General features: G+C 46.0%; 1 protein-coding gene across 1 annotated transcript in view; it reads left to right on the plus strand.

Annotated features, from left to right (window-relative positions):
- Positions 1-23,382, plus strand: part of NFX1 (nuclear transcription factor, X-box binding 1) — a 107,122-nt gene that overhangs the window by 80,618 nt on the left and 3,122 nt on the right. Inside the window, exons 15-22 of the mRNA XM_088476297.1 lie at positions 629-708; positions 8,706-8,936; positions 9,949-10,022; positions 10,885-10,986; positions 12,486-12,527; positions 21,824-21,919; positions 22,174-22,240; positions 23,177-23,322. Coding sequence (XP_088332423.1) covers positions 629-708; positions 8,706-8,936; positions 9,949-10,022; positions 10,885-10,986; positions 12,486-12,527; positions 21,824-21,919; positions 22,174-22,240; positions 23,177-23,322 — 838 coding nt within the window. The remainder of the gene's footprint in view (positions 1-628; positions 709-8,705; positions 8,937-9,948; positions 10,023-10,884; positions 10,987-12,485; positions 12,528-21,823; positions 21,920-22,173; positions 22,241-23,176; positions 23,323-23,382) is intronic.

The following is a 23,382-nucleotide window of genomic DNA, read 5'->3' on the forward strand; positions in this document are numbered from 1 at the left end:
ATTTCACTGAAAACGAGCTTCTTTTTGGGAGGCTGATAATCCTGGTAGCCACACAGTAGTAGTAAGGCTGTATTACAGGGTCTGTGATTGTATTGATCCTCTAAGAGGTTCAGCTTTAATGTATAGAAACTGTTGGTGATGTTGGAAGTTGTACAAGTTTCCTGACAACGGCATAAGGAAAGACATAACCTACTATGGGGCATTCAATGTATGCTATCTCGATATGTCTTTTTAATTGCTTTGCTACATGTGTTTTTGTATCAGTGTTTTTTCCTGTGTATTAATCAATGGTAGCGCGTGTAGCTGTCTGTTCTGTGATGTAACGGTTGCTGCAAACCTGTTGAGGAACCCACACGTTACTGTACGTAGTCTTGTGTATGAGTCCGCTTTGTATTTGTAAGACATGATTGGAGATTGTGAGATTGTAACCTATTTGCTATATATGATTCATTCTCTGAAAATGAGTTGTTTTGCTATAGAACATTTACTAGAAACATATATACTAAAGCAATTATTGACAAATGTAATTTATTTTAAGCAGACTTACATTAGTGATGGGAAAATGTCATCTTACAGGAATACTAATAACCCTGTGCCAATACATACATTTATCTGATTTGCCTTTTAGTTTTTCATTCTTGTCACAGTGAAGACAAATGCCCTCCATGTACATATCTTACACAGAAGTGGTGTATGGGGAAACATGAGGTAAGAACCATCACTTGTTGGTTTCATCTGCTTAGTAGTGACTTTCAGGAATGCTAGATGAATTGTGCAATACAGATTTGTTGGGAGATTGTTCCAATACAGAAGACCAGCACTCTATCTGCTGGCGGAACTGCCCAATTTGCTGGTAGCATTAGTCCCTTGAAGAAGAGCGTTCCGGAACTATATCCGTTTTTAGTAGGCTTTATATTACAGAGCCTACCTTGCCTTGCAAAGCTGCTGGTCAGTGTAACCTTGTAAAGGTTTTTTCTACTTCAGGGTCCATAGGGTATCCACAGGATACCTTGGGGTATAGGTGTGACGTCAGTCGCAGGGCACCAAAGAGTTAAGCTTTCAGCCTCCCAGGATGCACTAGGTCCCCCCCCTATACCCCGCCCCCGGGCCAAGGCACCTCAGTTTAGTTTGGTGCCCGGCCGGAGTCGGGTGCACCTGTTGGAGTGGGGGCTAGAAGAGCCCCTGAAGCTTTTTCTTCATGCAGCTGTGGCTGCACATCTGGATGAACAGCATGGACAGTCAGTCCTGACGTCCATGCTGTCTTCCCTACACCCCGCCGGTACCAGAACGCCGGTACTGATCCGGGGATGCTGGTGGGCGTCTGGGGTCACAGCTAGCGGTGACCCCAGATGCTCCGGACCATGGCCGGATTCAAGGGGGACAGAGGTAAGCAGCGGGGTCCCGCGGTGGGTCCCCGCTGATCACATGGTCCTAAGTCCCCAGGCAGGGGGCTCCCTGGGGACTGGCTGCAGCGTGGAGCCAGGCGACCAACCTGCACTTCCACTACCCCCTGGGACAGCGGACCGCAGCAGAGCGGTAGCGCTGTGGCGTCCCAGGGGTTAAATGCATGCCAGGGGAGCGCGCCTTCCCTGTCTCACAGCCGGCGCCTCCCCCGCTGCACACAGCCCTCTCTGCACTGTGCTGACTGGTCCTGTGTCAGCGCTCCTCCCCCAGGCCAGCTTCTCTCTGCTCCTCGGCGGCCATCTTCTCTGCAACGCATGGTGAACGCTGCTGGAAGTCTGGAAGGAAGCATCGTGGTCTGGGTCCCCCCGCATACCTCTCCTCCGCTGTGGCTCAGGTCTGTGTATGCAGCGCTGTGTCCTACCAGGCCCTGTGTCTGTGTAGTTGAGTGATCAGCGCTGTTAGTGCAGGAATTGTTATTTCTCTGCATTGTATGTGACTGTGCTAGCGCTGCCTGTAACTTTTCTTCTCTAAACTGTCAGCTTTATTACTGTCCCTGTTCTTTCTGCTAAAGCCCTTGCGGTGCGGTGCTGCAGGGTGGTCTCTCGCCTATTTAATACTTAATTGGTGAGAGCGGTCACATACGTGGTGCCATCATGTCTGAAAGTGATTTTCCCCTCCGGCTACAGTGTACCACGTGTAAAGTACCGTTAGCGGAGGGGGAGGGTAGCGCGGAGGGCCTTTGCCGGCAGTGTTTGTCCATGGTGCGGCCTATTACGGTTACAGCACCGGTACAGGAGCCGCCCTGGGCTTGTTTCGCTCAGGCGTTAACAGCTTTAGTGGGCCAGTTAGCTCCGCAGCCCGCGTTTACTCCGATGGGTTTGTCCCAGCAGTCTGTGGTGTCGTCACCCATGCAGGGGTTCCCACGACAATTGGTGGTACCCCACAGTCTCCCTATTTCCCCGCTCCCGGGTTCTCAGGAGCCAGCGTGGGTTAACTCCCTGACGAGTTCTGTACAGCACTTGTCGGATGTGTTGCAAGGGGAGTCTGTGATGCGGCCTCATAAAAGGCCGGTGGCGTCTCTGTCCGCTCCTTATGAGGATGACGAAGGGACGTCTGATGATGGGGAGATTCTGGATCCTTACGATCAGGAACCTCTCCATACTAAGGACGCTGATGCTAAGTCCAAAGTATATATTCCTGGACTTATTCGGGCGGTCCGCACAGCCTTGGTGATTGAGGACGAAGTTCCCCCAGCGGCTAAATCTAAGTATGCCTTTTTCAAAGATGTGAAGGGCGATGCCACAGTCTTTCCTCTTTCGGGTCAGTTGGTGGACCATTTAGAGGAGGCGTGGAAACAACCTGGCAAAAGATACCAGCCGCAGAGACGCCTGGCGGTGGCTTATCCGTTCGCGGATAATTATTTTGCTAAGTGGGAATCTCCTCCACAGGTGGATTCTCACGTGACCCGTCTTGTCCGTAGTGCCACATTGCCGATGCCATCCATGTCCTCCCTTAAGGATGCTACGGACCGCAAGGTAGAAATCTGCCTGAAGTCCGCTTATTCCCTTGCAGGGGGGGCAGCACGGCCGGCTATGGCCATTTGCTGGGTTGCCAGAGCGATGGAGCGCTGGGCGGATTCATTAGAGGCTTCTTTTGAATCCGACTGTCCGGCCGAACAGGCGGAGTTGATTGGCAATCTCCGTGATTCGGCCACCTACATCAACGAGGCGGCTCTAGACATTAGTACTCTGGTGTCTAGAATTTCTTCAGCAGCGGTAGCTGCTCGTCGCACCTTGTGGCTGCGATCCTGGAAGGCGGACGCAGATTCCAAGAAAGGTCTGGAAGCGTTGCCGTTTACCGGAGAAGTTCTCTTCGGTCCGGATCTGGATAAGATTGTGGCCACGCTGGCGGCAGCCAAATCTGCTTGTCTCCCGTCGGCCGCTGCTCCTTCTGGTTCTGGACCATCGTCCTTTCGGTCATCTAGGGCCCAGGGCAGGCCCAAACCACAGTCGTTTCCTCGACAGGCTGGCCCTAAGAAATCGGTCAAGCCCCGGAAACAGGCATGGAGTACCAGACGTCCGGCCCCCAAGCCAGATGACAAGCCTGCGGCCTGACGGTCCGGGTCTCCCCTTGGGGGATCCCAGGGTGGGAGGCTGCCTGCTGCAGTTCTCCCGGTGTTGGTCGTTCACTACGACAGACACTTGGGTTCTGGAGGTGGTCTCCCACGGGTACGCCCTCTCCTTCCGGCACAGACCCCCGGCTCGATTCTTCACCACGGGTCTACCATCAGACCGGAACAAGGCTACGGAGCTGCGGAAGGTATTGCACACTATGCTCCAGGCTGGAGTTATAGTGCCTGTTCCATTCTCCCAGAGGGGCCAGGGTTTCTATTCAAATCTATTTTTGGTACAGAAACCCAATGGGTCATATCGTCCGATTCTCAACCTCAAAGCACTCAACAAGTCTTTGCGGGTCCCGAAGTTTCGGATGGAGACCCTACGGTCCATCATTCTGGCGCTGGAACCTGGGGACTACATGGTGTCATTGGACATACAGGACGCTTACCTGCATGTCCCTATTCTTTTGCGCCATCAAGAGTTCCTTCGGTTTGCAATCCGCAGCGACCACTTCCAGTTTCGGGCGTTACCTTTTGGCCTGGCGACAGCACCACGTGTTTTCACCAAGGTGATGGCAGTCATGGCGGCTTCTCTGCGGCTGCAAGGAGTCCGCATGTTGCCGTACTTGGACGACCTGTTATTGGTGGCGGGATCTCCAGAGCTCCTGTTACACCACTTGGACCTGACCATTGCACTGCTGCAACGGCACGGCTGGCTAATCAACTGTCAGAAGTCCACTCTAATCCCGTCTCGGAGGATTCTGCATCTTGGAGCCTTATTGGACTCGGGACAGCAAAGGATCTTCGTGACGGAGGACAAGATCTCTGCTTTACAGTCAAGGGTGCGCAGTTGTCTGCACAGCCGCCGGGTGTCCTTACACTCGGCGATGAGGTTACTGGGCTCCATGGTGTCGGTGTTCGACATGGTGGAATACGCCCAGTTTCACTCCAGACCTCTGCAGCACCTGATCCTGTCCAAGTGGAACAGGCTGCCTCAGTCTCTGAAGTTCCAGACGATTGTGCTCACCCCGGAGGTTCGCCTGTCCCTTGCGTGGTGGTTAAAGACGACCCACCTCAACAAGGGACGTCCGTTCTGGGTTCCAAATGGGGTCCTGTTGACAACGGACGCCAGTCTTCGGGGCTGGGGAGCAGTTTCGGGTCCACACTTGTTCCAGGGCAGGTGGACGCCGACAGAAGCGGAGCTTCCAATACATATCTTGGAACTCCGTGCGGTCTTCAATGCTCTCCTGCAGGCACAGCGGTTTCTCCAGGGTCACCCGGTGCAGGTCCAGTCGGACAATGCTACCACCGTGGCCTACATAAACAGGCAAGGAGGAACTCGCAGTCGGGCGGCTCTCGTAGAGGTCTCTCGGATCCTGGTTTGGGCGGAGCGCAATCTTCCGGCCATATCAGCGGTCTTCATCCCGGGAGTGCTAAATTGGGAGGCGGACTTTCTAACTCGCCAGGACGTTCATCCAGGGGAATGGTCCCTGCACCCGGACGTTTTTCAACTACTGGTGGACAGGTGGGGTCTTCCAGAAATCGACCTCATGGCTTCCCGGCACAACAACAAGTTGCCGGTGTACGGGTCTCGCACAAGAGACGAAGGGGCGTCTCTGGTGGATGCTCTGTCCGTCCGGTGGACGTTCAGGTTCGCATACCTGTTCCCTCCGGTCTCCCTTCTTCCACGGGTAATCCGGAATTCAAACAGGAAGGAGGGACGCTCCTGTTGATAGCTCCCGCGTGGCCCAGACGGCACTGGTTCTCAGACCTTCAGGGTCTGTCCGTGGACAGTCCTCTGCGGTTGCCGCTACGACCGGACCTTCTGTCTCAGGGTCCTTGTCTTCACCCGGACCTGACTCGGCTGTCTTTGGTGGCGTGGCTGTTGAGACGGCCATGCTGAGGTCCCGGGGGTTTTCCAGCTCTGTGGTGCGTACCATGTTACAAGCTCGGAAACCGTCTTCCGCGAGGATATACCATCGCGTGTGGCATACGTTCTTCCAGTGGTGTCGACCGAGAGGTTATGCACCGCGGGAGTTTCGTCTGTCTCGGATTCTCGCCTTCCTGCAAGCGGGACTAGATCATGGGCTTCGCCTTGCTTCTTTGAAGGTACAGGTTTCGGCCCTATCTGTCTGGTTTCACCGTAGGATTGCTACAATCCCGGATGTGCGCACCTTTATGCAAGGTGTTCTCCGTATTCAGCCGCCCTTTGTTCCACCTGTGGCGCCTTGGGATTTGGCTGTGGTCCTGAGGGCTCTCCAAGGACCGCCGTTTGAACCACTGGGCTCAGTGGATATTAAATGGCTAACAGCTAATACTGTTTTCCTTCTGGCCGTTGCTTCGGCCAGACGTGTTTCTGAGTTAGGGGCTCTTTCTTGTAGACCCCCTTTCTTGGTTTTTCATGGGAACAGGGCAGTGCTCCGCACTCGGCCCGAGTTTCTTCCCAAAGTTGTTTCCCAGTTTCATGTTAACGAGGAAATAGTTGTTCCGGCCTTTAACTCACCGGGTCTTTCCGTGGGTGAGGCCTCTTTGGATGTTGTGCGGGCCTTAAGGACTTATGTTGACCGCACTTCTTCGTTTAGGAAGTCGGACGCTTTGTTTGTCCTCTATGGCTTCCGTAAAAAGGGTTGGCCTGCTTCAAAGCAAACTTTGGCAGCCTGGATCCGTATGGCTATTTCTGAAGCTTATCTTCATGAAGGCCTACCGGTCCCACCTTCTCTGAAGGCTCATTCCACTAGGTCTGTGGGTCCTTCGTGGGCAGCTCGACGTGGTGCCTCGGCAGTTCAGATCTGCAAGGCTGCTACGTGGTCCTCTGTCCATACCTTCGTGAGGTATTACAGGTTTGACACCTTCGCCTCTCAGGATGCTTCCTTCGGGCGGCGGATTCTCCTTTCTGCACAGGAGCGTCCCCACCCTTAAAGGATACTGCTTTGGGACATCCCCAAGGTATCCTGTGGATACCCTATGGACCCTGAAGTAGAAAATATGAGATATGGTAAGAACTTACCCTTGTTATCTCTATTTCTACGAAGTCCATAGGGTTCCACAGGACTCCCGCCCTGTCGCACCTGTGCTGCAGATGGGCTTTGCTCTGGTCACCGGTTTTCCGTCTCCCTCTGGTGAGAATGTGATTCTTGTATGTGTCCAGATCTTTGTTCTCTCTCTTCCTTCTCCTCCTCCGGCCTATGGCTTGGTAACTAACTGAGGTGCCTTGGCCCGGGGGCGGGGTATAGGGGGGGACCTAGTGCATCCTGGGAGGCTGAAAGCTTAACTCTTTGGTGCCCTGCGACTGACGTCACACCTATACCCCAAGGTATCCTGTGGAACCCTATGGACTTCGTAGAAATAGAGATAACAAGGGTAAGTTCTTACCATATCTCATATTTTTTTCTTTTTGCTTTCTTCACGTTCTCATCCCCAGACCTATTAATGGTGTACCATCCACTGTTCCTCTCAAACTATGTTGTGAATGTGTGACACAGCACTGTCCATTATATAGTATGTTTTGTATTTGGAGGCATATTTGCTTAATGCCTAATAAATATAGCTTGCAAAGTGACAGACTCCAGTTGAGCACTGGTCTGCTGGGGAGAGCTCTGTGAAGGAGTAATAGTTGAAGGTGATGGGTAAGGCAAGCTGGCGTTTCTGGATCCCAGCATCAGACTCCCGACGCTGGCATCCACACGGTTATAATGCCGACACTTTGTCGGTTGTTATCCTTAACCCTACCCTAACCCTCCCTTCCCCCTGCTTAACCTTCCCTTCCCCCTGCTTAACCCTAACCTCCCGCACCCTAAACCTAACCCTCCCCCCTTAGTGCTTAACCCTAACCTTCCCCCTAGTACCTGACACTAACACTCCCCCCCAACCCCACTACTTACCTTTGGGATTCCGGCGCCGCCATTCTGAAGCCAGAAACCCCTCCGTCGGGAATTTAACCGTATCCCATTAGTAGCAGTAAGTGCCTGTGAAATGAAAGTTCCTAGCTCTGCACCCGTGAGTTACATCAATTCAAAATGCTTACCATTAAATGTATGGTTTCACTCTCCGGTTTTGGCATTCAAATCACGCATTATCAAAATTATCATTAGAGAAAATAAAAAAAGAAATAGTGGCTGTGTTTTGACATTTTAATATGCTGATCACGTATGTGATGCTTGAGAGAAGATTCCTATGCCAGAGCTATATAAGGACGGCACACCGTGTGAGCCGGGGAACTGCTGACAGGTCTAAGGTATAGAAGTGTATGGATTGCATGGCTTTTCTTTTACTAGCTAGGGATTGGGTGTTTTATCCTTTCCACTCTGGCATCTTGGCCTGTTAATAACTAGCAATCTCAATGAAACAGGGCACATTGTTTATTCTGTAGAATTCACTTATGTGGATAGGTATGGCAATAATGTACATTTGTGTAAACTAGTATATTTGTAGATATGAATATGTGAGATACACAGACATAAAGCCGGAGGCCAAGTTATATATACTGTAATACCAAACGGCACAGTGGCTGCTGCTGATGAAGTGCTATTTACAGGACTTCACACAACATGACCTCTGGAAATCCAGGAGTAAATTCTAAGAAAGTAAACATATTAAGCTATATAGAAACCTTTACAGCACTATTTATAGCTACTGACGCACATGCAATTTTAGCCCCTTTGAGATACTCACAATCAGCTTGGTAATAGGAACACGTTGTAAGCTTGAAGCATGAATCTATCTTCCCTAGTGCAAACGGTCCATACACATGAACGTTCTAACAATGAAATGGGTAATAGACATTGCCTACTTTTACCTCTATCTTTTTCTTTTTTTAATTGTCATGTGTTCATGCTCTTCAAACAGAGATTAACTCTCTATGCAACATGACATTGTGAGCTGACATTCTTTTTCTTGAAGGAATCTGCAGTGTGTACAGTACATGAAAGGCAATTCACAAAGTAAATTATTCCATGTTTAATTATCAATTAACAAAAATAAATTGGTACTGGAACTCACAGGACTTGATAAAAAAAAACATTGGATGGTTCAACACTGAGTGCCATTATTTGTTGTTATTGATGATTTGTTTCTTTGCTTGCAGTTTTGAATGCTCGCCTCGCCACTTGCAGTTGCACTATTGTATGTATGTTATCCAAAATAATGCAGAATTGAGTGTTAATGTTGTTGAACTTTTTCTACAAAGCTTAGGAACAATATTCCATGCCATCTTACTGATATCTCATGTGGCCTGCGTTGCAATCAGCTTTTAAAGTGTGGAATGCACAAATGCAAAAGGATCTGCCACAAAGGCGAGTGCCTCATAGATGAAGACTGTAAACAGCCCTGTACCCTCCAGAGACCAGACTGCGGGCATCCATGCTTAAACTGTTGCCATCCTTCGCAGCCATGCCCATCTTCCACTTGCAGTGCAATGGTAATTTTGCTTTAACCAGTACATTTCATTATCACGTATGGGGCCATTATTACACAGTGCACTATTTAATTTGTGCATTATTACTATATACACTATTTAAGTCAGATATAAATGTAATGAGACTTACATTTTTAGAAAAATAATACTGATATACAAAATGAATAGAGTTTCATAGATAACCTAGTAGATAAGATTTGTATAACCCTACCTCACATAGTCGTTGTAAACAGATTTATTTTACTATCTGTTTTTTTCTAAAGTATAGTTAATTTAGGGTTATTTTGAGCTGTAATTAACTTTTTGACACAGCTGTTTTTAAAGGCTTGCTAGTACTATAAAACAATAAAACCGGTATCCAATTAGCCCTGAACCTTGTTCGGGAGCTAATTGATCCCCGCGATCGATGAAAAACAGTTCTCTTTGTTGCCGTTTATACCCGTTTTTCGCCGATGTTTTTTTTTTTTTTTCTTTCACCTTATCCTATTATTTAGAACGAAATAATAGGATATATCTCACGAAAACACATAGGATCCGCGATAAGTTCGCAGACCTATGTGTTTATGCCTTTTTTGGGGTGAAAGAATGGCACTTATCGTGGATTCTTTTTCGGGACACATCAGGTCTCAAAAAATATCCACAATAAGTGCCGGAGTCGGGCGACACTTTGGGGCTAATAGGATAGCCCCGCTGCGATCAATTAGCAGTGCTACTTTAGTACTGCTAATTGGATACAGCACTAAGTGTTTTTTTGTTCAGGATTCTGTGTTTACCAGAGTTATACATTTATTTTAATCAAAAGAATTTTCCATCAAGTTTTGCAAAGTATAAGGCTGTAAATGAAAATGAGGTAACAATGTGAACGGTTTGCTGCTGTTAGTTACACTTTCATCCATGAATGTACATAATCTACAGTCATCATTTATAAAATACAGACATTTTTGTCAGGACTTTCTGTAGCTTGTTTAGCTTGAGGCGCCTGTAGAGAGATAAATACAGCTCCTGTACTTTCCAGGTATTACTACAGTGTGAATGTGGGCGACGGAAAGACAGCGTGGTTTGCTCAGTTGCTTCCTCTACTTATCAAAGGTTAGTATTTCATTTTTAAACGAATGTATTTACATGATGTAGCCTATAGTAGATGTGCTTCTATCATTTCATATACAAAACATTTTTACTTATACATGTGTTTATAATATATGTCTGAACATGCAGTCACCATGTCAACAATCATAATGTTGACATTGTTGATTTGTTGCAATCTGCAGGGAACAGAGGGTTAGTGTGCGGGACGGGCGGTTTAGGGTTAGGCTCTAGGGCAGTTATTCCCAACCTCGGTCCTCAAGGCACACTAACAGTCCTGGTTTTAGTGATATCCATGCTTGAGCACAGATAGTTAAATCAAAATAACTGAGGTATTAAGTCACCTGTGCTCAAGTATGGCTATCCTTAAAACCTGAACTGCTAGTGTGCCTTGAGGACCGTGGTTGGGAACCCCTGCACTAGGGTGAGGGTTAGGCTGCAGGAGAGGAGGATTATGTGTTAGCGTTACTCACTGCCGGAACCACTGGATGACCACTAGACCCTGAATATACCGCCAGAGGAGACGGGATACGCTACCAGGTAAGTAACCGCTGCAGTGGGACACGCTGTTTTGCCAACATGCTAATCATGTTGACATTTAATCAGTATGGACATGAATGTCGCCAAAATTTTCCAAACCCATCTGAACTGCTAATATAAATTAAATATGGCTATTAAGGGTATGTTCACCTACGATAATAACCACTGCAGCTTTATTTGGGGTTGTCCCAGCGTTGAACATTTGCTGTAGATTGGTAACCCATTTACTATGAAGGTGTGTATTATCTGGATGTATTGACAGGTTTAACATATTCCTAGTTGTGTAATGTCTGCAGAGGAATCCATGATATGATTTTGTGTATTCTAGAATAGCTGCTATATCCATGGCTGCAAAGCTGACAGAAATGCAGCTAGGAGATTCAGTGGAAATCGGAAAACTTGTCACCAAAAGAGAGATTAAGCAAACCAGGTAAAACCATTGTGCTTGTTTTATTTAAAAAATAAATGTAAAAACCCATGCTAACTCAATGTTTACCAACTCCTATCCTAAGGGACCCCTAAAGCTGGCCAGCAACATAAAGATTATCATTCCAACCAGCCAACTATTTGATTCTAGAGCTAGATGTGCAGATTGCTATGGCTTACTGACGGCTATCCAGTGTCTGTCATCATTGGTTTTACATTTGCATCTGACACTTTTGAATCTGTGACTACCCTGTGAGTGCGCCCCACCGTCCCCAACAGTGCCTTCCAGGACTGTGAAACTAACCACCAAGCCCCAGGAAAAATGGCTACACTGGGAAGCCCCTGGGGCTCGTGTGAATGGTGCCATGTAGAGGCGGGTTTCAATTGGAATAAAGGGACACTTAAAATATGACCTATGTGAAAATGCATTTTATATAAAAAATATTAAGCTAGAGAGTTATATGAATATTTTTAGTACTTCTGTTATGATATATATATTGCTGGTTTGTCAGCAAATGCTAGTTGGAGGCTGCTATGTGCATGGAGATATAAGGCCTGCTAAAAGTTAATGCTTGTACTACATACAGTATCTGGCTTAGTAATTGCTAAGAAATGTATAGTTTTATAGAAGCAGGGGATGATTGCTTAAATATTCACAATCCTAAACCTATTCAGGAATGGAATAACAGTCACTCCAATTATTATTGAGAATTTTTCCTCCTTGTAATAAATTAGCAATATCACAAAGAAATTGGCTTTGCTGCAGTGAAACCTCTCAGTGACGTGATATGCTGATAAGTCTTACATTCATGCCCACATCAGTGTGAGCAGTGTTAGCACTGGAGCAGTAAGTGATCGGTGAGAGGGAACAATTGTCACACACACGCTGCCAGGTCTGTGCAAAGTGTCTTATCTTCTACATGCAAAAAATGCCTATCGGTACTTCTGTCTTTCTGTGAATGTTTTTGGACCATCTAGTTGTGATTTACAGCATCTTTGATTTATATATATGAATAATTTATAGAAACTTATTTGTATATATATCTTTGATCATTAAATACCCAGAACAAAGCACTTCAATAAAGTTTTAATTCCTAATTTAAAATGTTATACAGTTACATTATTTAATACAAAGATTGCTATCTTTCGAAGTGCTACAGATGTTCTCTGTGCACAGACTAGATAGCAAATGTTATTTCCAGTTCTATGTCATATTCCCTGTATTCTCTGCAAAAAGTGCGTGGGTGGGTGGCTTTTTCATTTTATTTTATTTTTCAAAGCTGAATGTAACAATTTTACTGTGATTGTAACAGCAATCCGCAGGATATAATTCAGCAGCAGAGTACTTTTAGGCTAAATGGGAAAGGTCAGAACAAGTAGGCGAATTAAATACTGGGAGCAATTCGGGGAGGGTGGGGGGGTGTTGAATATCTGGCCTTGTAAATGATCGCCCTTCCACGACTAGCTTTCCACTGACTTGCTTTGTGTTTGCTTTGATTATAGGTTGCAATGTGATGAAGAATGTTTTGCTTTGGAAAGAAACAGGTAAGCTGGCAGATTTGTATCTGTATTGCACTAGGCTGTGAGGAAAGATGCCCTTACCCTGTCACGCAGTTAGTCAGCAGGCTGTCTGGCTTACACAGTGGTGAACAATACATATTTCTGGAACATGACCACTTTCCTAATTAGTGGCAGTGGCTTAGTAATAGAAATTACAAAGCAGAGTGCCCAACTTCAATTAAAATGACTGGAGAATATGGAATGGTTAGGAACCTACATTTAAATTCATTATTTGAACTTCTTTACTCTTCTTACTCTTTTCTCATGCCAAAACTTGCTTTACTTCACAAAAGCAATGCAGTCGTATTTATTAGTCATTTAGATGGGGCTTTACACTGGATCAGGAAAGCTTGTTAGCTCTCGGTAAAACACACGATCTGACAAATGTTTACCTTCAAAAAGAAAAAGGGGGATATAGAAGTCCATAAGAATAATACAGAGCAACAATGAATACACAGTGCATTCACCTAGATAAGAATGCATGGATCAAACGGCGTCCATAAAAGTGTGCCGCAGCCACACACTCTGGATACATTGAATAGAAGAGGCATTACCTCATCACTCAGTTGCATGCTTTGTACTTGAATGTAAAAAGGAAAGTCAGTCGCAACATTTAACCACTTACCGGGCCAGTGTCTGACTGGGGCATGAAGGGCACACCAGGGGAATGCCCATACTTAGAGTGTGTGGCCCGATATTATAGAGGCTTGGCTAACCATTAGAGAGTACATGGGCCTCTTTATAAATAATATACAGTAAATGCTGAATGTACCAAATTGATAACAGCAATGCACTGTAGTGAATACACTATAACCCTGGGAATTGAGTATAATGTAACATGTATATAATAAATTATTAATGAGCACATGATGGTGAACCTGTCTATATACAGTATAGCACATTAATGTAGTGTACATGTGATAGGGGGACCCGGTACTGACCAGCCAGTGTCTAAAACGCAATGAGAACTGCAATAGGTCTAGTAAAGGAAAAATATATACCATTGTTAAATAAATTAAACTATTTAAGCTTTTATCACTGAGATGACGATTGGTGAATTGAATGCAGAGTTACAGTGCCATTCCAATCACTGGTAGAAACTGTGTTCATTATGTTTAAGCCGACAGCCAACGAGAGCAGGGGACAGGGTTGTGTTGGGACCATTCACGTTGATTGGCAGGAGGGTAAATCTTTGTGCACTTGAATTATACATTGTTCGTCTTTTAGAAACTACACCGTCTCTAACCTGTCCCCTATGGGAGGGGGTGGGCCCACAGGGGATTTCCCCTGTACCCCTGTGGGCTACTCCGACCCTGTACTTGGCGTGGTTACATCAGATGCAACCAGTGAGAAATGCTCACTGGGTGGCTGCCAGAAGATAATCTTCCAGCAGTCACCTATATCAGAGGTACCTTCCAGCCTCTCTGAACCCAGGGCTCCTTCCCCAGTGTGTGCTGATCAATGCTTGTAGCTGTTATCATCCAGTACTGAGGCACCTCCCACCAGCTGCTCCTCTCTGCAGCCGCCGAGTATGCACTGTGAATGGGGGACAGCCAGTGCTGCAGCAGGAGTAATATAAATGCAGCACTGGCTGCCCCCCAGGTATTATATCAATAAGAATGTTGTTTAATCAGAAATGTACTTTTCCCTGATTTGCAGCAAAAATATATAACAATGTGCATGTATTACTGATTTATGTAGTTCATCTCTCAGTGTTTTAATGTTATTGGATTCTAATGTGTTTTATATACACTGCTCAAAAAAATAAAGGGAAGACTAAAATAACACATCCTAGATCTGAATGAATGAAATATTCTTATTAAATACTTTGTTCTTTACATAGTTGAATGTGCTGACACCAAAATCACACACAAATTATGATTGGAAATCAAATTTATTAACCCATGGAGGTCTGGTTTTGGAGCCACACTCAAAATTAAAGTGGAAAAACACACTACAGGCTGCTCCAACTTTGATGTAATGTCCTTAAAACAAGTCAAACTGAGGCTCAGTAGTGTGTGTGGCCTCCACGTGCCTGTATGACCTCTCTACAACGCCTGGGCATGCTCCTGATGAGGTAGCGGATGGACTCCTGAGGGATCTCCTCCCAGACATGGACTAAAGCATCTGCCAACTCCTGGACAGTCTGTGGTGCAACGTGGCGTTGGTGGATGGAGCGAGACATAATGTCCCAGATGTGCTCAATTGGATTCAGGTCTGGGGAACGGGCGGGCCAGTCCATAGCATCAATGCCTTCGTCTTGCAGGAACTGCTCACACACTCGAGCCACATGAGGTCTAGCATTGTCTTGCATTAGGACGAACCCAGGGCCAACCGCACCAGCATATGGTCTCACAAGGGGTCTGAGGATCTCATCTCGGTACCTAATGGCAGTCAGGCTACCTCTAGCGTGCACATGGAGGGCTGTGCTGCCTCCCAAAGAAATGCCACCCCACACCATTACTGACCCACTGCCAAACCGGTCATGCTGGAGGATGTTGCAGGCAGCAGAACGTTCTCCTTGACTTCTCCAGACTGTCACGTCATGTGCTCAGTGTGAACCTGCTTTCATCTGTGAAGAGCACAGGGCGCCAGTGGTGAATTTGCCAATCTTGGTGTTCTCTGGCAAATGCCAAACGTCCTGCACGGTGTTGGGCTGTAAGCACAACCCCCACCTGTGGACGTCGGGCCCTCATACCACCCTCATGGAGTCTGTTTCTGACTGTTTGAGCAGACACATGCACATTTGTGGCCTGCTGGAGGTCATTTTGCAGGGCTCTGGTACTGCTCCTCCTGTTCCTCCTTGCACAAAGCCGGAGGTAGCGGTCCTGCTGCTGGGTTGTTGCCCTCCTATGGCCTCCTCCACGTCTCCTGATGTACTGGCCTGTCTCTTGGTAGCGCCTTCATGCTCTGGACACTATGCTGACAGACACAGCAAACCTTCTTGCCACAGCTGCCATTGATGTCCCATCCTGGATGAGTTGCACTACCTGAGCCACTTGTGTGGGTTGTAGACTCCGTCTCATGCTACCACTAGAGTGAAAGCACCGCCAGCATTCAAAAGTGACCAAAACATCAGCCAAAAAGCATAGGAACTGAGAAGTGGTCTGTGGTCACCTCCTGCAGAACCACTCCTTTATTGGGGGTGTCTTGCTAATTGTCTATAATTTCCACCTGTTCTCTTCCATTTGCACAACAGCATGTGAAATTGATTGTCAATCAATGTTGCTTCCTAAGTTTGATTTCACAGAAGTGTGAATGACTTGGAGTTACATTGTGTTGTTTAAGTGTTCCCTGTATTTTTTTGAGCTGTGTGTGTGTGTGTGTGTATGTATGTGTGTGTGTGTGTGTGTGTATATATATATATATATATATATATATATATTAGTGGTCGAAGTGGAAATTTTGAAGTGGGGGTATGGAAAAAACACACACACACACACACACGAACAACACACACACACACAGGCCCCCACAGGAAAAACACACACACACACGAACAACACACACACACAGGCCCCCACAGGAAAAACACACACACACACACCCAGGCCCCCATAGGAAAAACACACACAGGCCCCCACAGGAAAAACACGCGCACACACACAGGCCCCCACAGGAAAAACACACACACACAGGTCCCCACAGGAAAAACACACACAGGTCCCCATAGGAAAAACACACACACGCCCCCATAGGAAAAACACACACACACACACAGGTCCCCATAGGAAAAACACACACACACACACAGGTCCCCATAGGAAAAACACACACACACACACAGGTCCCCATAGGAAAAACACACACACACACAGGTCCCCATAGGAAAAACACACACACACACACACACACACAGGTCCCCATAGGAAAAACACACACACACACACACACACACAGGTCCCCATAGGAAAAACACACACACACAGGTCCCCATAGGAAAAACACACACACACACACACACACACACACAGGCCCCCTTAGGAAAAACACACACACAGAGGTCCCCATAGGAAAAACACACACACAGAGGTCCCCATAGGAAAAACACACACACACAGGCCCCCATAGGAAAAACACACACACACACACACAGGCCCCCATAGGAAAAAACACACATACACACAGGCCCCCATAGGAAAAAACACACATACACACAGGCCCCCATAGGAAAAAAACACACACACACACAGGCCCCCATAGGAAAAAAACACACATACACAGGCCCCCATAGGAAAAAACGCACACACAGACAGGCACCCTGGATGGGCCTGCTCCCACTGAATTCTCTTCACCAGCAAACTTTAATGTCTCCCTGTTGCCAGCATAACCACCAATGCCATTTTCTCTATCTTTCAAGTATCTTTCATCTGACCATTTCACCTACCCTTGCTTAAAATTCTTCCCTCTCGGTCTCTCCAACAGTAGTAGAACAGGTCTATACATAGTTTCTGCAAAAAACAGAAATAAGTCTAGTCCTCTGTCAAAATACCCTAAATATGTGCACAGTGCGTTGAAGGATTTCTGCACTGGAATAAGGGCCTGATTCAGAGCCGGACGCTCTGACAATAGCGCTCGCTCTGAATCAGGGCCGTCCTAGCTGAAATTGGAGCAGCCTCCTAGCTGCTCGCATAGCTGTGGGTGACCACCCACAGCATATGCGAGCGTCCAAAAAGATGGTCGCGATGGTCAAGACCATCGCGACCATCGGGCTTGCGACGAGACCCTTGCGGTAGGGTCTCGTCTGCCGCAAGCCCGGAGTGCTTTTGGCTCTATCAGAGCCAAAAACACTCCCACTGACATCACTAGTGATGTCAGTGGGGCTGGACCCAGACGGTAGGCGTTCCCATGGGAACGCCTCCGTCTGGGCAGCCACGCCCCCGGCACGCCTACCAAAGGGGGCGTGCTGTCACTCACCATCGACAGCACGCCCGCTTTGGTGCGAGACCCATAGCGATGGCTTGGCCGTCGTTATTCGGGTCTCGCGCATGTGCACGACGGAGCTCCCTCTGTCGTGCGCATGCGCACTTGGGCACCATCGACCCGCTTGCGAGCGCTCAGCGCTCGCGAGCGGGTCTGAATTAGGCCCTAAGGGCCAGCTTGAGTGCGGGCTGTCAGTACAGTCGCCCAGTGTGATGTAGCCTTGGCTAGCACAGCTCGTCACCTCTGTCCACCCATGGCATGCCTCTGTTGTATCCAGCTTACGCCCCTGGCCCTTCTCTATTACTGACCTTGCTGCCTGCCACTGATCTGGTGTAGCAGCTGTCACCAATCTCCTTCTCAGGGGCATGGCAGCAGTCAGGTGAGTAGGAAGGGGGTGCACAGAGGGAGTGGAGAATAGATGAGGAATGGAGTGAGGAGCAGGGACCGGAGTTCACCCCATCAGTAACCCGCAACCCTATGAGAGCGAGAAAGGAGCAGGCCCGGGTATCGGGGGCGTGGCCTAATCGCTGGAGGCGTGGCCACGCCCCCTTCCCCCCCAAAAAAGGTTTGCGCGCTGGGGAGGTAGGGGGTGGCTCTCTGAGCCCCCTCAAAGCCAGGGGGGCGCGATCAGGGTGATCGATCTACCCCCCCACAGGCATAGGAGACTGCTGTGGCTGCTGCTCAGCAGCCACGAGCAGTCTAACACTGCAGCGGGCTGCTGTGAGGGAGGGAGGGGGCGGCGGCGTCGGACCCGGTCCCCTCAAGAAGCCCTGGTAATTTGTACCCGCTACCCCCACCCCCTCTCGGCGCCACTGGCCAGGAGCAGCATCACTCAGGAGAGAAGGACGGGAGGAGAGGCATAGAGGGAGTTGAGGGGGGGGAGGGGGGAGCAGGGACCGGAGCTCCATATAGCAGCAACGAAGGAGCAGTCAAGAGCCATCCAGCCTCTGACCCTGAGCAGCAGAACTTCAGATTGGACGCGGCATTATACTGCAGGCGGGCGGCACTGAAGAGCTTCAGAGTGTGTGGCTCTGCGAGTCACGCATGCAGCGTTCAAGCCACTCCCATGCTGTACAGTCACCGACTGTACAAGACACACAATTCAATCAGCAACTTCCGTACTGTGTGTACAAATCGAAGTGCCGGTATATCATACCGCCACATACCGGCACACTTCGACCACTGTATATATATATATTTGTGTGTGTGTTTAGAATTTCTTTAACTATTACTTTTTTAGTTTCTGTGTTTGTAAGCCTTGATTCTGTTACATATTGTGTTACTGTCCTCCATGTACCCTATACATAAAAAGTCAAATGCCCCATTGGTCTCCATATACTCTGTGCTTCTGAAATACAAATAGTATTGGTAGGAACCATGTTGCTGTGATTAAAAACTCCTATTGATACATAGGTGGGGTCATGGACCTAAAAGAAAGGAGTCACCACCTTGAAAATATACAAGGTGGAACGGGCCACACACCATAGTTTCAAATACATTAAATGTTACACCAATGTAACGTTTATCTCAAGATTGGACTACTGTAACCTCCTCCTATCTGGCCTCCCTAACTCCCATCTCCTCTCCAGTCTGTCCTCAATGCTGCTGCTCGGCTCATCTTCCTCTCCAAATGTTCTACATCTGCCTCCGCTCTCCTACAAGCCCTCCCCTTCCCCTCCAGAACCCAATTCATGGTTCTTACACTCTCTTATAAAGCCCTCACCGATTCCTCTCCCATTTACATCTGAACTCATCTCCCTTCACTCTCCTGGCCGCCCTCTACGTTCAACAAATGCATGCCGCCTTTCATGCTAACTGATTACGTCCTCCCACTCCCGCGTTCAAGATTTTGCCCATGTTGCTTCCCACCTTTGGAACTCTCTCCCTCTTCCCATCAGACTCTACACCTCTCTACAATCCTTCAAACAGGCTCTCAAGACCCACTACTTCATCAAATTCTTTGAGATCTCATCCTAACCTGCTGCTACATGCTCCTTCCTCCCTGTCCACCCCACCTGTGTCACGCCTGTTTGTCTGCCCCTCCCATTTAGAATGTAAGCTCATACGAGCAGGGCACTCTACCCTCTTGTGCTTCTCCTTACTTTATTTTCATCTACTCCTTACTCCTTACTCCCTACTAGGGCACCTAACACTTGGTTGCTTATGCTGTTGCTATTTTGATGTTAGTCGCTAATGTAGCAATGTATATTATCCATATTTTTGTCCTGTATTGTAAGTCACTGGTTACTTATTTGTTTATGTACTTTGTAATGCGCTGCGGAACACTTGTGGCGCCATATAAATAAACGATAATAATACACAAATGCACACACATGTAGGGGCCAATTCAGTTAGCCACGAGTTGGTCTGAAAATTGCTCTGCGCAGGTTAAAAACCTGTGTCTACGACTTTTTGCTATTCAGGAATGTGCGTTAAGTTAGCGTGGGTCTAAATGACCTTTGACGTGTATTTTAGTTTGCAGCTCCAGGCTAGATGAAAAGTAGGGTAAAATCTTTTTTATTTAGGCAAAAATGTCAGGACACAGTGCAGTAGCCCAGAGCAAAGTTGCATAAAATTGGATTTAAAAAAAACAAAAAACTGATTTATTTGATTTAAATAGGTTTTTTTTATATAATTTTTTTTTTTTTAAATAAATGTTTAAAAATGTAAACCATTTTACATTTTTAAACGTTTATTTAAAAAACATTTAATAAAAAATCTATTTAAATGAAATCCGTTTTATTTTTTTTAAATCCAACTTTATGCGACCCTGCCCCAGAGACACCGCTTCCAATGAATAATATTATATTTATAGAGTTTTTAAATAGGAAAATATGGCCAATAAAAACATGTCACTTTTAATGTACCCCATAATACTCTAGACACTCTTGTTTGCTGAAATATACTTGCCGGCTATAATGTCTCCATAATTTTTAAAGGCATCAAAAATCAACAATTTGCCACTATTTACCCGCATCCAATACTATGCTCCTTGCCACTAATATCTGTCTACACTGTCCTGCTATCGAATTTGTTACTCTTTTTGGGGTACTGGATGATTTCCCCACCATGTACTTCACATAGGTTGTACAATGCAGAATTTATGCATGACATCTGCGACTTGCCATTTTTTTATTAAATTGTATGGAAATTGGGAACGTGCTTCATGAAAATATACTGCAAAATGTTAACCCAGACAGTATACGTTCATCAAATACATTTATGTTCCAGATCCATTCATAAGTTTAAATGCCCCTGTATGAGTCCAAAGACTGTGTTTTACCACTTTACTGAAAAAATGGGCATTGTGTATGCCTCTAAGTTGTTTGTTTTTCACTACAGTCTTTTGCCGATATTTGTTCAGTACAATTTGTATTATCAGCCCGTTGTAATTTTTTTCTTCTTTGTTAAAGTAACCATTTGATATATTGCTCATTGCTTGTGTAATAGTGGAAGAGTATCTACCAAAATTAGAGAGTTAGTGTAAAATAGCCACATGTACAAGCAGGGGTTTTACCACCTTATTTCCATATTTTTATTAAAGCACATAAGCAAAGACTCAATGTAATATTTTCATTCATTAGCATGATTATCCACTGTCCATGGGTATTAAAGTGTCCCCTTAAGATTTTTAATATAATTTTGTAATCAGGACAGTGGAGAGCCTTGTTCTGCTCACTGGGAGAGATATAGACCCTAATAATTATCCTTGTTCATGACTCACATGCAGTAATCGGATACTGAGCGTAAACCTACACACTACCATAAGCAGTAATGAGAGCATGTGCTGTCCTATCCGTATGTTCAACAGAACTTCGTATTATGGTGTCCTCTGAAATCTCAAAATGTGATATCCCAACACTCTGAATGTCGACATTAGGGTTAGGCACTAAGGAGAGTTTAGGCTGCGAGGTAGGCACTAGGGGTAGGTATTAGGGATAGGACCAATGTACTCGTCGGAATGCTGCTCCGTCAGTTGACTAAGGCAGAAAAGACAGTCACTGACCGTGCGGACCCGGAAGACAAAGCTGGAGCCATTGTGAGTAGTTAATTCCCCCTGGGCCACGAGGGACAATGTCAACATTCTATCATGTCGTCATGATGTCAACATTATGTATATGGATATATCCTACCACACCCGTACCCTATACCTAGACAGTACAGTTGCAGGCGTTCATGTGCAAACAGTAAAAGTGGAAGACTCCTATGCTTTGGCAATACCTGATATTCTGTTTTACATTTTCAATGTAATTTATGTTCTTATAATAAATCAAATATTTCCTCCTGCAGATTGTTTTTGCTGATGTACAGTGGGTTTATATACAAGCAGTCCTATACTTTTGTATATCTTCTTACAGGTGTCTAGCAGAGGCTTTGAACATTTCTGAAAATTCAGATCCTTTTAATGTTCGTTCTGGATCCAAGTACAGCGATGGCCTTAAAGATGATGCCAGGTGTGTAATAATACATTGTCCTTTGTGTTGTGTTCAGATGACTTGCATTGGCATTTCCAGCACATGAGCATTGAGTATCAGTAATCCAACATAAAAAACACATTATTTAAAGACAGGCTGAATCTCTCCATTTATAAGCCTGTACATAACGCTGTATTTGTACTGTTACTCTTGTAATAATTTAATTATGTAACTGATATCTTAATATGTTAATAAGTCTAGTGCCTAGTTGATGATGATCTTTCAATCTGCAGAAAAGATTTGAAGTTTGTCTCTGAAATCGAGAGAGAAATAAAAGCACTTGTGGATGCTGTCAACAAGGTTGGTTGCTCTACCTCCACTTTATAACAACACCTTGTTTTACACATGGTGGCGTTTCCTTTTCCCATAGAGCATGATACGGTGTGACCCTTCTGCAGAAATGTGCTGGCTCCCTGCAGAAGAACTTTGTTCACTCTATATTAACATTATGCAGTTGCAGTGCACTAAGAATTGTAAGTAATGGTATACTACTACACGCTACAGACACTCCTGTGCTCCCATTTCTAAAAGAGGGTGTTCTATTTGTGAAACGCTGAACCTACCCTAGATTACACTTTCTTTTTTTTTTTTTCATTACGAAAAGATTCTTATTCGTTAATAAACAAGGGAAAAAGGCCGTTTTTATTTAGGTTCTGTAAACTTCCTTCTCTTCAGTTGCAATGCCATACCTACTGGTAAGTTGACACAAGCTAGGAAGCTTCCCAGTTGGTTCGATCTATCTGGAAGCTCCTTACTACTAATAGAGACATGGTCTTTCAGTGCTTTAAACAGCATAATTGAGCAAACTAGCTGGTATTTACCTATTGGTGGTTTTGTCCCAACGCATTAAAAATGAAGTTTGAATCGCATCATCTTTGCTTTTCCTAACTTTTTCCTTTCCTAAAATGTTCTCTGGCTGCACTCTAAATGTTGGCTGCTCATACTATACATCAATGCAAAGGCTGTGTTTCCCTTCTCAATGCCCCCTAGCCACTTTCCTTATTCAGAAGGCAGATTTATGCCTCTACTGGTATACTTTGCTTATGTATATCCAGGGATAAAATGGGTACAAGTTGCTACGCTTTGCACCATATAAATGGGAGGGATAATGAATACACTGCCAGCCAAGGCGGAAGAGAAACCTTTTGCATTTTTGTCATCTTGTTCTTTTCTCTAAACTTGCAGCAGTACTGATATTGAACTAACAGTACTTAAACATTGCTAAATATTTTTCAGGGAAAGCAAACCAAAAAAAGCCATTGTTTTCCACCAATGAACAGAGACCATCGGAAGCTTATCCATGATCTAGCGGAGGTTTACAGTGTTGAGAGTGTGAGCTATGACAGTGAGCCCAAGCGCAATGTCGTAATCACTGCTGTAAAGTACGTTTTTACATTGATTGTTACACTTGGTTTTTCTCAGAGGAGCTATAACAATTGTGT

The sequence above is a fragment of the Taudactylus pleione genome, unplaced genomic scaffold, assembly GCF_031769625.1.
Source record: "Taudactylus pleione unplaced genomic scaffold, aTauple2 ptg000186l, whole genome shotgun sequence".
In the NCBI taxonomy this organism is placed as follows: Eukaryota; Metazoa; Chordata; class Amphibia; order Anura; family Myobatrachidae; genus Taudactylus; species Taudactylus pleione.